Here is a 16,307-nt window from a genome sequence, read left to right on the forward strand (position 1 = left end):
TTCTGTGTTGAAACTTCTTTTCTTTAAGAATGTTGACTATTGGCCCCCACTCTCTTCTGGCCTGTAGGGTTTCTGCAGAGAGATCCACTGTTAGTCTGATGGACTTCCCTTTGTGGGTAACCCAGCCTTTCTCTCTGGCTGCCCTTAACATTTTTTCCTTCATTTCAACCTTGGTGAATCTGGCAATTATGTGTCTTGAGGTTGCTCTTATCGAGGATTATCTTTGTGGTGTTCTCTGTATTTCCTGAATTTGAATGTTGGCCTCTCTTGCTAGGTTGGAAAAGTTCTCCTGGATAATATCCTGAAGAGTGTTTTCCAACTTGGTTCTATTCTCCCTGTCACTTTCGGGTACGGCAATCAAATGTAGATTTGGTCTTTTCACATAGTCCCATATTTCTTGGAGGCTTTGTTCATTCCTTTTGATTGTTTTTTTTTTGTTTTTTTTTCTAATCTTGTCTTTATGCTTTATTTCATTAAGTTGATCTTTAATCTCTGATATCCTTTCTTCCACTTGATTGATTCGGCTGTTGATACTTGTGTATGCTTCAGGAAGTTCTTGTGCTGTGTTTTTCAGCTCCAGCAGGTCATTTATGTTCTTCTCTAAACTGGTAATTCTAGTTAGCAATTCATCTAACCTTTTTTTCCAAGGTTCTTAGCTTCCTTGCGTTGGGTTAGAACATGCTCCTTTAGCTCAGAGGAGTTTGTTATTACCCATCTCTGAAGCCTCCTTCTTTCAATTTGTCAAACTCACCATTTTTGTTCCCTTGCTGCTGAGGAGTTATGATCCTTTGGAGGAGAAGAGGCATTCTGGTTTTTGGAATTTTCAGCCTTTTTGCGCTGGTTTCTCCCTATCTTTGTGGATTCATCTACCTTTGGCCTTTGATGTTGGTGACCTTTCAGTGGGGTTTCTGAGTGGACATCATTTTGTTGATGTTGATGCTACTCCTTTCTGTTTGTTAGTTTTCCTTCTGACAGGCCCGTTTGCTGCAGGTCTGCTGAAGTTTGCTGGAGGTCCAGTCGAGACCCTGTTTGCCTAGGGATCATCAGCAGAGGCTGCAGAACAGCAAAGATTGTTGCCCGTTCCTTCCTCTGGAAGCTTTGTCCCAGAGGGGCACCCACCAGATGCCAGCCAGAGCTCTCCTGTATGAGGTGTCTGTCGGCCCCTGCTGGGAGGTGTCTCCCAGTCAGGAGACATGGGTGTCAGGGACCCACTTGAGGAGGCAGTCTGACCCTCAGCAGAGTTTGAATGCTGTGCTGGGAGATGTGCTGCTTTCTTCAGAGCTGGCAGGCAGGGACGTTTAATTCTGCTGAAGCTGCGCCCACAGCTGCCCCTTCCCCCGAGGTGCTCTGTCCCTGGGAGATGGGAGTTTTGTCTATAAGCCCCTGACTTGGGCTGCTGCCTTTCTTTCAGAGATGCCCTACACAGAGAGGAGGAATCTAGAGAGGCAGTCTGGCTACAGCGGCTTTGCTGAGCTATGGAGGGCTGTGCCCAGTTGGATCTTTCCCGGCATCTTTGTTTACACTGTGAGGGGAAAACGGCCCACTCAAGCCTCAGTAATGGCAGATGCCCTTCCCCCCACCAAGCTCGAGTGTCCCAGGTCAGCTTCAGGTTGCTGTGCTGGCAGCGATAATTTCAAGCCAGTGGATCTTAGCTTGCTGAGCTCCATGGGGTTGGGATCCACTGAGCTAGACCACTTGGCTCCCTGGCTTCAGCCCCCTTTCCAGGGCAGTGAATGATTCTGTTTTGCTGGCGTTCTAGGCGCCAGTGGGGTATGAAAAAAAAAACACTCCTGCAGCTAGCTCGGTGTCTGCCTAAATGGCCGCCCAGTTTTGTGCTTAAAACCCAGGTCCCTGGTGGCATAGGCACCGGCGGGAATCTCCTGGTCTGTGGGTTGCGAAGACCGTGGGAAAAGTGTAGTATCTGGACCGGAGTGCACTGTTCCTCACCGCACAGTCCCTCAAGGCTTCCCTTGGCTAGGGGAGGGAGTTTCCCAACCCCTTGTGCCTCCTGGGTGAGGCGACACCCCACCCTGTTTCTGTTCGCCCTCCTTGGGCTGCACCCACCGTCTAACCAGTCCCAATGAGATGAGCCGGGTACCTCACTTGGAAATTCAGAAATCTCCCGCCTTCTGTGTTGATCTCACTGGGAGCTGCAGATGGAGCTGTTGCTATTCGGCCATCTTGCCAGCAACCCCTCTTCATGTATTTTTAAAATGGTTAATGGTGAGTGTTAAAATGTTATGGTGTTTAGATTTTGTTGAATAAATTTAAAAGAAAGATATAATGATTTTGTTTCAACATGTAAATATTTATAGTACGCTAGAAACTATGTCCTTTATAATTTTCAATGGAAAGTTTTAGATGTGAAATTAACAAGTACATAATTTTCTCAAAAAAATTTTAAGAAGTGTGTGAGTGCTTTGAAAAAGCTTTTTTGCCTGTAGCCCAAACTAGAAAATAGATTTCTTATTATAACCCAGCACAGGCACCCAAATGCGAAAGTTTATAAAGCATTAGTTACCATGTATAATGCTCTCGATCTTTTTGCCTTCTTTCCCTCTTCCCCTACTTTTTTTTTCTTCCTATTTCATTCCATTAAAAAAAGAAAAGTCTGGTCTTGACCTGCTAAATTGTTTACTTCCACTCAAGGGTTGGAACTTGCAGTTTGAAGCAAACACCTAAATCTAAGATAGTTTTTTCTTTCTTTGTTTTTCTTTGTTTTTGTTTCATTTTTTTAAAAGTCTGAGCATAAATAAGAGAGGTGGAAGTAAAATTTATGTTAATGCTTCAATTTAATTAATTAGTTTCCAAGCTGTTCTGTGGAGCTGAAAAGTGACATCAGTTTAAATGTCTTCCCTTGCTTATCCTCTCAGGCATCTGTACCTCTTCCCCATTACACCAATATCAAAAACTACAAAGTAAAAAACCTAGGTGGGACGGAAAAACAGGGGGAGAGTCTTTATGTAATACTAATTAGTAGTCTAACTGATGCTAAAGGATACATTTTAAAAGAGGATTAAATCAGGTCTCTACTATGAATCTAAAATCTGTTAAATACTGAACTTGTTAATTAAGGAGAGAACTAGTGAGATACTGCAACTGGTTCAAAAGAGAACTCAAAGCATCATCACACACTGATAGGCAAATAAGGAATGTGAAATTTATAAATGGATGCAAAATTGGTTAGTATCCCTGGGGCAATAATGAATGCATTTTACCAGAAGCATTTTTATGGATAGGAATTACATGCATGACTATCAGTTTTCTACAATTGATCTCCTATTCCTACAGATTTATAAAATAGCCTAGTCAAAACAAGCAAAGGTGGGAATAACCTGAATGGGTGAGCTAGCCAGGAAATCTACTGAATTCTAAAGTCTTAAACAATTTTTCCTTCTACTGATTAGATTTAGGCTATTAATTCCTAACCTAGGTCTAAAACACTTTGCCACCTGAAGGCCAAGTCCAGTTTTACAGGATTTCTACCATCTGCACAGTATTTGTAAACATCGTGAATTTCTTGCTACTATTTAAAACCTAGATTTTTACATAATAGCTGGATTTCCAGTTTGTCTTGGAAAATCAGATTGAAATGGAATTTACTATTATTTTCTTCTCTTAAGATAAAGTCTCCTACTTTTCCTTTTCTTATTCATAATACCACTTTTCCATATCATTTCTGCACATCCCTTCTTTTCTCATTCAAACTTCACCCATCTTAATCCAGTCCCGTTTCACTACAACTGTCTTAACTTCTTGACTCCAGGCTCTTCTCAGTCTCTCTAGCATGCTATTTTACATTTAATCTCTCTTAAATACTTTGCTCAAGACTCCAGACTGCCCAGTAATGTCCAACAAATCCTGTTTTGCCACTCTGAATATGCTGACACTTTCCTGACACTTCCAACTCTTCAGTAATTTATTTCTTCCCTTCTTTTGCAGTCTTGATTTCTGTTGCTTATCTACATGGTTCCTTCCTCTAGTGAGGTTAATCTCTTTGCTTTCCTCTATACCCACTATGCTTTTTGTTCATGTTGATCCTTCCTACAGGAAAGGCCTTCCTTCTCTTCTTTGTTTATACACATCAGATGAAGTTAAACTCAAGGCTACCTAGTCTGCGCAGCCTACCAGAGTTCTAATTCACATTGATCTTTCTGGAATGTTTTATGCTTTCTAGCGTTGTTTTAGGTTGTGTATTCTTATCAGTCAAGATTAAAGCTACCAAAAGCATGGCCTGCCTTCCTCTGTACTGTATTGGTATCTCTGAGGAGAAATTAGTAAACTTGTTGTCTAAATTTTTATATTTGCATAATCATGCATTTCACTGTACAAAAGGAGGAAGGTTAAACATCGTTCAGGATTTTAATTTTTCAGCACTGTGAAATTTACATATTTATTGTATTTGGAATAAAATGTGTGTGGGTGATATATAGATATATATATATATACACACACACACATTCATACACATGTATTTACATTATTCTGTCTATAGACAGTAGCTGCATCAATCACACAGGAATTTTAGTCTATTTGATATATTTACATTAACTAGTAGTCTGTTGAAATTCAAAGGAGATAATCAAATTGAGAAAACCATGTTGCCTAATCCTTTTGTCGTGGATAATATTACTTAAAAGGGAAGCCTTGGAGTAATAGGAAAAAAGAAATATATTCTTGTGCTCTCCTACCTCTATTCTGAACAATAGGATCTGCCCTGCTAAGCAATTAGGCAGGCCCTTTTATACGCAGTCTGTGTATACCATTAAAAGTCAATACAGTGTCCTTTTATTTTTTAGTTTTGTGTGATGCATGCAGAAAAGAAACATTTTGCTTTTTATATAAAGACTGTCCCTGTAACACAAAGTGGGTTAAGAGATTTGAGACAATTTTCCCAATAATTGTGAACTAAAACTTACATATGACATCTAATTGTGTTAATAAATTTTTAAAGAACTTTATTGAGATTGGATCAGTAACACATTGAAAATATACAATTTGATGAGTTTTGATGTGTGCTTATACTGCTGAAACAATCATTACTGTCAAGATAATGAACATATCCATCACTTCCAAGAGTTTCCTGCTACTCCCTTGTCATCCCTCCTTCCTTTGTTCCCTCTGTGTCCCTCCCCTCCCCAGGCAACCTCTGATATACTTTCTTTCACTTCACTGCACACTAGTTTGTATTTTTGAGAAGTTTATATAAATGGAATCATATAGTATGAACTTTTATATTGTCTGGCTTCTTTCCATCAGCTTTTTTTTTTTGAGATCGTTGCATGTTGTAGCATATATCACTATTTTGTTCCCCTTTTACTACCGAATGGGATGCATATGGCAGTTTTTAAAAATCCATTTACCTGTTATTGGACATTTGGGTTGTTTCCATTTTTTGGTTATTAAAAAAAGTTGTTTACAACATTTGTATACAAGTGTGGACATATGTTTTCATTTCCTAAGGGCTAAGTTATATGATGGATATATGTTTATGTTTTTAAGAAACTGCCAAACTGTTGTCCAGAGTGGTTGTACCATATTACCCTTCTACCACCAGTGTACAAGAGTTCCAGTTGCTCCATATCTTTGCCCTTTGCCAACACTTGGGAAAGTGTTTTTTGTTTGTTTGTTTGTTTGTTTGTTTGTTTTTGTAGATAGGGTCTCATAGCCCTGTCACCCAGGCTGGAGTGCAGTGGCATGATCTTGGCTCATTGCATCCTTGACATCCTGGTCTCAAGCAATCCTCCCATTTCAGTCTGCCGAGTAGCTGGGACCTCAGGCACACGCCACCACACCTGGCTGATTTTTGTATTTTTTGTAGTAGAGATGGGGTTTTGCCATGTTGCCCAGGCTAGTCATGAGCTGCTGGCCTCAAGTGATCTGCCCACCTCAGCCTCCCAAAGTACTGGGATTACAGATGTGAGCCCCTGTACCTGACCGGGGCAAATCTTTTTAATTTTAAATATTTTTTAATAGGTATATAATGGTATCTCATTGAGATTCTAATTTACTTTTCCTTATTGACTGATGATATTGGTCACTTTCCATGTGGTGGTTTGCTGTTCATGTATCTTGCTAGGTGAAGTGGCTGTTCATATTTTTTGCCCAGTTTTTATTGAGCTGTTTTTTCATTATTGAGTTTTAAGAGTTCTTTATATATCCTTTATATACATTATTTATCAAATATGTGATTTCCAGGAATTTTCTCCCATTTTTGTGGTTTGGACAGATGAATTTATTTATTTATTTATTGTTTGAGACGAAGTTTCACTCTTGTTGCCCAGGCTGTAGTGCAATGGTGGGGTCTCAGCTCACTGCAACCTCCGCCTCCCATGTTCAAGTAATTCTCCTGCCTCTCAGCCTCCTGAGTAGCTGGGATTACAGGCGTGCGCCACCACATCCAGCTCATTTTTATATTATTAGTAGAGATGGGGTTTCACCTTGTTGGCTAGGCCAGGTCTCTAACTCCTAACCTCAGGTGATCCACCCGCCTAGGCCCCGCAAAGTGCTGGGATTACAGGCGTCAGCCACTGTGCCCGGCTGACAGATGAATTCTTCATCCCCCACCTGTATAGAGGTAGCTCCAGGATCCCTGTGTTTGAGTATTAAGATGCCTTATAGGTTGGGTTCTAGCCCAGATAGGCAAGTTGCCACTAGCTAATAATGGGTTTTTGAGAATAAAATTTGGTATGTTTCCTGTTTATAAATGTAAAATTTGCTCATTGTAGACAACTGAAAAAATACTGAAAACTACAGAGAAGGAAATGAGACTGGAGTATTCTTGGGAACTCCAGGCAGAAGTCCAGCTGTCAAGGCCATGCATATCAGAAGCAAGAGTGCTTAGAGCTTACCGCATACTAGGCTTGGGGCAGCAGGATTATACAGGTCCCTTCCAGTTAAATTACTCTTAATTCTGCTAAGGATTGCCTCAGAAATATGATGGGCAGAGGTTGCAGGTTTTTTTCCCTAAATGTAAGTTCACTGCTACACCTGCAGTTTTGGATCATTGTCTGGCCTATCCACTTAATGAGTGTTTATATTATAAAAGTATGAAGTAAGTGAAGGTCTTCATAGATGTTGTGCAGTTAGTAAATGTCTTCACAGCATAGAGCTGAGCAAGGCTTGGGAAAGTAGGGATTGACAAAGACAGAAATGGTATTAATCAAATGTGTTTGACTAACATTGAGAAATATTATATTAAAGAATGTTCAACACAGATGTCCTAAGTGTTAAGTGTTTCTGGTCTCTGCTGCTTTACTGATGAAAAGCATTCAGTTTTGGTGCCAACAGGATTTGGTTTAAGATTGTGCTCTACTCTACTAGCTGTGTAAACTTGGACCAATACTTAACCTACTGTTTTACTTCAATTCTTTTTTGTTCGTTTGACACAGGGTCTTGCTCTGTCACCCAGGCTGCAGTGCAGTGGCTCACTTTCACCCCCGCCTTCTGGGATCAAGCAGTCCTCCAACCTCAGCTTCCCGATTAGCTGGGACCACAGGCACACACCACCACACCTGGCTAATTTTTTTTTTTGTAGAGACAGGATTTCGTCATGTTGCCCAGGCTGGTCTCAACTCTTGGGCTCAAGCAATTTGCCTGCCTCGGTCTCCCACAGTGCTGGGATTACAGGTGTAAGCCACCATGCCTGGTCCTACTTTACTTCTTTTACTTACACAATGTGAATAATTGTGTATACCTGTGGGGCTATTGTAAGGATTATAGGAGATAGAGCATACAGTAGTCCCCCTTCTTATCTATGGTTTTGATTTTTACTGTTTCAGTTACTTATGGCAACTAAGTAAAAAAATATATGAGTACAGTACAATAAGGTTTTAAGAGAGGGAGAGAGAGGGGGACCATATTCACATAACTTTTATTACTATATATTGTTATAGTTCTATTTTATTATTAGTTATTGCTCATCTCTTACTGTGCCTAATTTATAAATTAAACTTTATCATAGGTGTATACATACAGTAAATTCTCACTTAACATCATGGATGGGTTCTTAGAAACTGACTTTCAGTGAAACAACATGTAATGAAAGCAGTTTTACCATAGGCTAATTGATATAAGCAAGAGTTCATTTCTTATGGCATATTTCTGGTCATAAAAACATCACCGACTTCTAAATAAAGATAAAAACTTTTCTAATGTTAAACATTGAAATGAATGTTAGTGATACATACATTTAAGAAATATTAATAAGACAAGTAAGATAATTATTTACCCAATTATTCTAGTTAAGTGCTATAGCTGGCCAGAGGCTCTTCTGGCAGCTTAAGCCCTCAAGGCCTCAGGAGGAACCAGCTCTGGACAGGACACCACTCTATTGCAGGGCACTCACACACCCACCCACACTCACTCAGAAAGGAACCATGTAGACATGCCAGTCCACCTAATGGACATAGCTTTGGGATGTGGGAAGAAACTGGAGTACTGGGGAGAAAACCCACACAGACGTAGGGAGAATGGGCCAACTCTACACATACATAGACAGTGGCCCCAGCTGGGAATCAAGTTTTTTTTTTTCTCATCAATATTAAAATGAAGCAACATTACTTGGGAGAACCTTTTGTATAGGAAAAAACATACTGTATATAGGGTTTGGTACTATTGTTGGTTTCAGGTGTCTACTTGGGATCTTGGAACATGTCCCCCGTGGATAAGGAGGAAACGATTGTATACAGTATTTTGATATAGGGTCTGACACACTGTAGGAACTCAGTAAATGTTAGTGGCATTTGTAGTTATTCCCCTTCGCCTTTCCAGTTACTAGTCTTAGGCAGGGTAACTAAATCTTGCCATACCCCTCACAGAGGGGAGATGTAAGAATGGTATTTGCCAGTCCTTTTCTCCACTGTAGGTTAAGTTTTTATACCACTGTGTGTTTTTGAGTGATATGAAAAGAATATCATGGGATTAAGATAAGCTGATTGCAGATTTTAGTGCTTTAGCATATGTTCTTTTCAGGCATGGAGGGGATTACTCAAGATACATGGTTAGACTGACCTTAGGTACCTAGTGGTATGAGTCTTTAGCATCAGCAGCAGTATTGATCATACAAGGGAATCCCAAGACTCTTATTGTAAACTAGGAAGCGTGTTCCCACAGAACAACATCTTGAGGTGGACTGTAGTTGGGGAAGGAGTTAAGTTGGTGGTCAGATTGGTGGAGTGATAGACACGAGGGTGACTGATGCCTTTGTAATAATTTCGGAACTGTCTGAAATTATCCAAAGCAAATCTTTGTTGCCATTCTCAGTTCTTTTCTATAGTCTCTGCCTGCTTTGCCTTATTCCTGACCTGCTTTTTTCCATGCCTACACGTTTCTTGACTTTTGGAGCCTAAATTATCCCTCCTTCTATAATATATTTGGGATATTATAATGTTCTGATGTTTGGAAGTGACAGATTATAATGTTATGCTTTGCCAGTAAGTCATGCTATGTAACAGACTGCTGCAGCCAGTGTGTTTAAATTTGATGTTTTAGGTCATTAAAAATTTTAACATTTCACTTAATTACTTGTTATAAATTCCATACACAATACTTGGGTTAAAAACAGGTTGTTTGTTTTCTTATTCTACACTTGAGTTTAGTCTGGCTTTTATAACAACTTAAACTTTTGGGGTTGGAGAATGACTTATCAAAACTACTTTTGTGATATCCGTGTTTGTTGCATTTCTGACTTGTGGCCAGACATCAAAAGGCATTGGAAATTTGAGTCCTTCTGTTAAAAGACTGTTATTCATATGTTAAAAGAGGGGCCACTTTCTAAAGGGTCTCTCTATATCCACAAAAGTTCTTGTAGCACTCTAATGGCATGTGGCACAGTGAACAAGGCAAGTCACATGGCCACATCTGACTCCAAGGAGGGAAGAGAAAACTGTCCTATTATGTCTCCATAAAACAGAGCTGGTAAACAGCCCTAACGATTCCGTGGTTCTCATTTGTGTTCACCATATATTCAGATCTGTCTCTCTACTACTGTAGGCAAAGTAACTCACCCCTCCCCAAGGCAGTCTGTCTCATTGCCCCATTCAGTTATAGCATCATGCTCAAAGTTCAGTGCCTCTGGCTGATACACAAGAGTCTGTTCATCATGTTCAGATGTGGTACTCTTGATCTGGAGACTTCATGAACTAAAAAGACAAGTAATCTGCCCCTCCTTTCCCCTTACACCCTGGTGGAACTGGTAAGCATAATTGCCAAAACCACTCCCATTTACAAAGGCGAACAAAGGGAGAGAGAGAACAGTCAAAAGTTGTAGCAATTCTGCAATTCCACAGTAGAATTTTGGGGGACCCCTATCTTGGGCCCAAGAATGTTCCTTAATTATGTCCAGATTCTGCTTCCTGGGAGAGGCTCCTCCATCCATTGTCTTCCATGCCATTGGCTTCACCCTGTTGGAATTTTTTCCTTTTCGGTAACTTCCTTGGCTACAACGGAAATGGGCATGGGCCTCCTTGGGGGCTGAACAGTTTTCTCTGGCAGCTTCTTACCTGTAGAAAATTGGTGTCTAAGGGTTGTTTTAAGCATTCAATAATCATATTACTCTTTGAATTGAGACCAGATTATTTTTGCAGTACAACTCTCAAAAATTTTGTTGGCTTCTTATCTACTTGACTTTAGTCAGCTTCGTGTGTCAATAGCCAGACCTAAAATTTTTGCTAGATGTAAGATGTAATTCTTAGATTTCCTGTATTTCTTATCTTTTTCACCTCTGTGCATGCACCCCTCTTCTCTTTATTTATTTGAGGATCTCTTGGCTCCACAAGGCTTCAGTTGGAGACCCACACCCTTAGTCTCTTTTTTCTGAACCGTTTTATCCCAAGAGAAAGAATTTACTGAGTGCCACATTAGTCTACACTGAGGTTTTAATATCAGCTATATACCCTTTATTTGATCCTTAGCTGAGGCTGAGTTTTAATTAGCTGTTGTTCCTTAAAGGCCTTCTCAGTTTTGTTTTTAACTGTTCGAGGTTGAAAAGTAGTTGCCTTTTCCAATTGTATAAGTCATTTAATTTGAAATCTATTGTCTTACATTTCTGCTTGCAAACCAATTCTTTTCTGACCTCATTTTTTCCTTGTGGGGGTTTCCCTTTATCTTACTCAGTTACTTTTTTTCATTTGATTCCTTGTCTTTTCATCCTTTTCTTTTGCTTTTTCATCTAATCTTGTTTTTCACCAGTTTCATTAGAGGCCATCTCTCCTTGCTCTCTATAGAGAGTGCCAAACTGTTTTCAAACTTTTCTTTTGTATCTATTACTATATCCAGTAAGCACTTTCTTTAAGGATTTCAGAAGCTGTTCCTTTTCTCTAATTAGAATGTTTTCTTCTTCACATGGCTTGTGTTTTTCTTCTCCATTTTGAATTCCTTTTTTAAAAGTGAAATCTGCCAGATATGGTTTCTAGCAACCAATAGATTCCTTTTACCATTCACTTATGTTGGGGTTCATATCCTTCTCTGATCTACAACTCAGGTCAGGCCAACCAGCACAAATCCCAGTATAATTTCCAGTTGCTAGACGGCTTTCACTCAGATTAAATCCTCACCCTCCCTTCTTGGTTTTCTGCTATGGGTGAAATATATGAAAACTAAAACTTGGAGCACTTGCTGCCACCAGGATTGTTCTTTGCTTTCTCTTTTATTTTTTTGGCTTGTAAGGAACTGTCCTCAGAATCCTATGTATCCTTGCAAGTACCCTTCAACTTTCTCCCCAGTTGTTTTCTAGAAATTGTTGGCCTACTTGAATGTATAACAATGGGAATAGTAGGAAAAGAGGGTTGTGAATGTGTGCTTGTATTTGTGTGCGTGTGAGCATGTGTGTATTGCGGATGGTCACAATAATCTCACCAACACAAGGATCTGCACTGATGGGAATTTAAAGTTGGCTGCAATTTTATAATGGGTACTGATATGGTTTGGTTCTTTGTCCCCACCCAAATCTCACTTTGAATTGTATTAATGCCCATGTGTCAAGGGCAGGACCAGGTGGAGATAACTGAATCATGGGAGCCATTTCATGTTGTTCTCGTGATAGTGAGTGAGTTCTCATGAGATCTGATGGTTTTATAAGGGGCTTGGCACTCATTCTCTCCCTGTCGTCCTGTGAAGAGGTGACTTCCCCTATGCTTTTAAGTTTCCTGAGGCCTCCCCAGCCATGTGAAACTGTGAGTCAATTAAATCTCCTTTCTTGATAAATCACTCAGTCGAGGATATTTCTTCATAGCAGTGTGAGAATGGACTAATACAGGTACAGTGCTTGAGTGTCTAAATTAGGTAACCATCAGTAGGGGATGTTTGAAATGTTTTCTTTTTTCCAGTGGCCTTAGTTTTATGAGGCTTAAGGTAGTTACAACATGACAAGAAACCCGGACAGGTTTGTTTATTTTATTTTTTCCTATTACCCAAACCAGTGTCTGTTTTATGGTTAGCAAGATCCTTCCAGATTCTCGTGTTATCTGTTGATTTGAGTTTTGTATGTAGGGATTTCCTGGGTTATTTTCTGAATCTTCAGAAATTGAGAGAGGTTGCACTGTGAACTTCAAAGGATACAGGAGTTTAAACTGGAAGATCATTTTCTAGCTTTGTCGGCTGACATCTAGAGAAGGCTCGTGGTTTTACATCTGGCCATAGAATTCCTAAGAGTAACTATTGTTATATCGTTATGCTTAACTTTTTGCTAAAAAGGGTAAGAGTTTTACAGTTGCATCTGAATTTGACATTGTGTAATGTTTCTATTTCAGGTAGCAGCAGCAGCAGCAGCAGCAGCAGCAGCAGCAGCAGCAATGTTTCACTTCTTCAGAAAGCCTCCGGAATCTAAAAAGCCCTCAGTACCAGAGACAGAAGCAGATGGATTCGTCCTTTTAGGTGAGTCTTTTTAAGAAACAAAATAATTAGATGAATTATGTTCTCTTTTAAAAATTACTTGAAAATTATATGATTGATTTTAAATTATTTCTTATAATTTCAGAATTAATTTATGTGTTTAATTTTTAAAGAGTAAAGTCTGTAAAGATGAAAGTCATCAATTACTTGGAATAGTGTCATCAGGTGAGACTTTTCTTTCATGTTGATTTGGCTGTGTTCTCCAAGTTAAATGTGTAAAATCGCTTCTTTTTTTAACTGTGGAAAATCTAAAGTCTTCAAGTATCCTTGATGAATTCAAGTTCTGTCTTATAAATAGTACTAACCTTGTTTCATAAATTAGCATCTGAAATTAAATTAGGCATCCAATAAATATTTGCTGAATGAAGTAGACTTTAAAATCTAAATATGTTAAATAGTGTTTCCTGTTTAAGACTATTTTCTATTATCAAATTAATACCTGCAAATTTTAAAGATTTTAGTGTCTTTAAAAAATATTTCTTACAATCAAATACAGTGTTCTTCACCAGGGGAATTCTGAAAAGTAAAATTTCCTCCATGTCATGTCACATTTCTTCCCCTGAGGAAAAGTTTTGCCCAACATCTTTGTATGCTCTTCCCAGAAATTCTCTTTCCAAAGTATGGTGTGGGGTAGTCAAACCCAGTGTTTCCTTGTGGTTCTCATCCTTTTCCATGCTGGACCTCCTCCCACCAAATTCCTACTCCTTCTCTGAGAAGATTTGAATTAACTCATATGGTCTTCACTCCCTGGAATGTTTCTCTGGGTCTCCTTTTCCAGATACTGGTTTCCTACCTCTTACTTCCTTTATCTTGGCCCTGTCAGACTGGCATCTGCGAGCATCAGCCAATGCTCTGTAGGCTTTGAGAAATAAGGGATGTTTCCCTTAGATTTAAGGGTAATCTCTGTGAGACCAGAATAGAGTTTTTCTCGTGGATAAACTTTACTATAGAATTTTCCATCATTTCTACAGCCATGTTCTGGCAGGCCTGTTGTTTTTGAGAACCTGTCTTGTATGTCCAGGGACAGGAGCAGTAGCTGGGAGGTTGCTCAGAATTGTTTTCTTCAGACCAGATCCCTTATACCTGAGGTAAAAATAGTGGGGCTTAGTCTTTGACCAGGGCTGATGATTTTTCTGGGTAGCCTTCTGACTGGGATAAGGTAGGGTGCAGTGGACTTAATTGCTAATATGACCCTTCCTTCGTAGTGTGTCAGGAATTTATGCCTTGGCTTCCAAGTCAGAACTGACTCTGTTAACTCCGATTTTAGTTCCTTGAAAGCTGCCAGTGTTACTTTTTTCACACTTCTTGAATTAGCCTCGCTAACAGAAAACTTCAGGGGTACATCAGGCCTCCTGTGAAGTTTCTCTTTTTCAGGAGTTTCACAATAAATTCTTCTCTCAGAATTTTTTCCAAAAAACTCTTGTTTTCCACTCTGTTATATATTCCTGATTTAAAAATACCTCTGAAGTCTTAACACATATACAGGGAACTCTGCTTTTTTCTGTTGTTTTTATTATATATGTATTTAAAATTTTTTTTTAAATTATTTTTAAAGAAAATAGAGATGGGGTCTTGCCATGTTGCCCAGGTTGGTCTTGAACTCCTGGCCTCAAGCAATCTTCCTGCCTCGGCCTCCCAAAGTGCTGGGATTACAGGCATGAGCCACCACGTCCAGCCTCTTTTCTGTTGTCTTTATGATTAGAAATTGACATTATTCTTTTTGTTATCAAATAGCCATTTAGAGGCTGTAAGTTGGGTGTACTGGCATCTTTGAAAGCACATAGAATTCCTAATGCTGGACCTTAAACTTTTTATTCATCTACTTTATCCCTACTTCTCTGCCACTTTGTAGGATTTCTGAGACAAATTTTAACCACCACTGCAGTGGCTCCTGGTGCTGCTAAGATCTCCTCCAATTTCTGGTAGCATGTAGTCCTGATGAGACATTCCATTGCATGTCTTGTAGCTATCTCAGTAGAAGCCCAGTTTCCAGGGCCTTCTGCCTCAGAGTATTATCTACTATGGATCTCCTTTCCCTTTCCAGGAAAGACTAGTTTAAGAAGTAGTCTTTCTTTAACTGAGCCTCAGAAGGCACACAAACTTCCAAATTTCGTATTTTAAGAAGGAATTTCCGGGACCTAATTACTCTAATATGCTCTCAGTACCAGCTGCTCCATCTGAGGGAATTTTCCCAGGACCATCCTGGACTAGCATAATTGGTGTCGTACCCAGCACCATATGTCTAGCAGTTGAACAGTCATGGTGAAGAATCACTTCCGTCGTAGTTCCAGGATAGCAGTTTAATTTGCAGTGCAGCTGCTGTACCTCGTTCAAATGACCCAAACAAATCAGGTCCGCCAGATGTTGGCTGAGGCCTTGTTGCCCTTCAGCTCCTCTGTCTGCTGACGCTTGTCTCTGTTTAGCCTCATTTCCCCCCAGGTGCAAAGCTCCACCCCTTCACCATTTTCATAAAATCCTCTGTACATAGTCTTCTGTGGGTACCATTACTCTCCTGAAGTTTGGATGGTATCAGTCAGCATCATTTCTCAGCTCTTACTTCCTCTGTCTTCGTTCTCTTTTCATCATTCATGCCCTCTTCCTTCTTCCGCAGAAGCATCTCAGAGGCTCTCCAGTGACGTGCTGTTGAAAGTGCTGACCCTGGGTCAGACCCTTTGGGTTGGCTTCGTGGCTCCACGACTTACTCTCTACCCTTGGCAGGTTAGTTACCCTTCCCAGTACCACTTAGCATATCTAGGAAATGAGCACGATATCGGTACCTACCCCATGAAGTTATTGAGGGGATTAAATGAGTTAATGTGTGTAAAATGTTTGGAAAAACCCTGTGAGTGAGGTAGTACTATTATATCACCATACACAGGCTAGGATTTAATGTTTCCAAGTTTCTCCAGTTAGTATGTAGCAGATCTGGAATTAGCCCAGGCAATCTGACTTCAGAACCTATCCTCTAAACCACTGAACTATCCATCTTTTTGTAAAAAAAAGTTATATCATCAGTTTTAATTCTAAGACATTATTGACATCCTAACCTCTTTGTTTTTTAAAAAAAGTTGTATTCTCTACAATTGAAAAGAGAAAGTGCTGTTTTTTATTTGTTTTAATAAAAGAAGGTTGGTTGTTGTAATACTGTTCATAAAGTTTGGCTTTTATTTTGGCTAACCCAAACTTTTTACTATTTAATAGTTTAAATGTTTTTAAAATATTTCAGAAAATTCCTTGAAGAAGTTGAAATTGGAAGTTGGTATATATGGTTTAATTAGTGAAAACATCCTTCAGTGGTGAAGAACTTAACTGAATTGACAAATAAAGATCCTGACAGATTATTAGGAATATAGTTAATTGTCTTTAAAGTTATAGTTAATTATCTGGTAAACTCTTTTTTAAAAAATTGATTTGCT

At 39.4% G+C, this 16,307-nt stretch overlaps 1 protein-coding gene across 7 annotated transcripts in view; it reads left to right on the forward strand.

Moving 5' to 3' along the window:
* UMAD1 (UBAP1-MVB12-associated (UMA) domain containing 1) overlaps positions 1 to 16,307 on the forward strand; it is a 238,278-nt gene that overhangs the window by 20,049 nt on the left and 201,922 nt on the right. For 4 of the 7 annotated variants that reach the window (XM_063813760.1, XM_063813763.1, XM_063813759.1 and 1 more), the window contains 2 exons: positions 12,750 to 12,873; positions 15,503 to 15,609. In XM_063813760.1, coding sequence (XP_063669830.1) covers positions 12,792 to 12,873; positions 15,503 to 15,609 — 189 coding nt within the window. In that variant the 5' untranslated portion in view covers positions 12,750 to 12,791. The remainder of the gene's footprint in view (positions 1 to 12,749; positions 12,874 to 15,502; positions 15,610 to 16,307) is intronic. The other 3 variants (XM_024357571.3, XM_054687038.2, XM_063813764.1) reach the window with 1 other exon arrangement.

Source organism: Pan troglodytes, chromosome 6 (genome assembly GCF_028858775.2).
Source record: "Pan troglodytes isolate AG18354 chromosome 6, NHGRI_mPanTro3-v2.0_pri, whole genome shotgun sequence".
Classification (NCBI taxonomy): Eukaryota; Metazoa; Chordata; class Mammalia; order Primates; family Hominidae; genus Pan; species Pan troglodytes.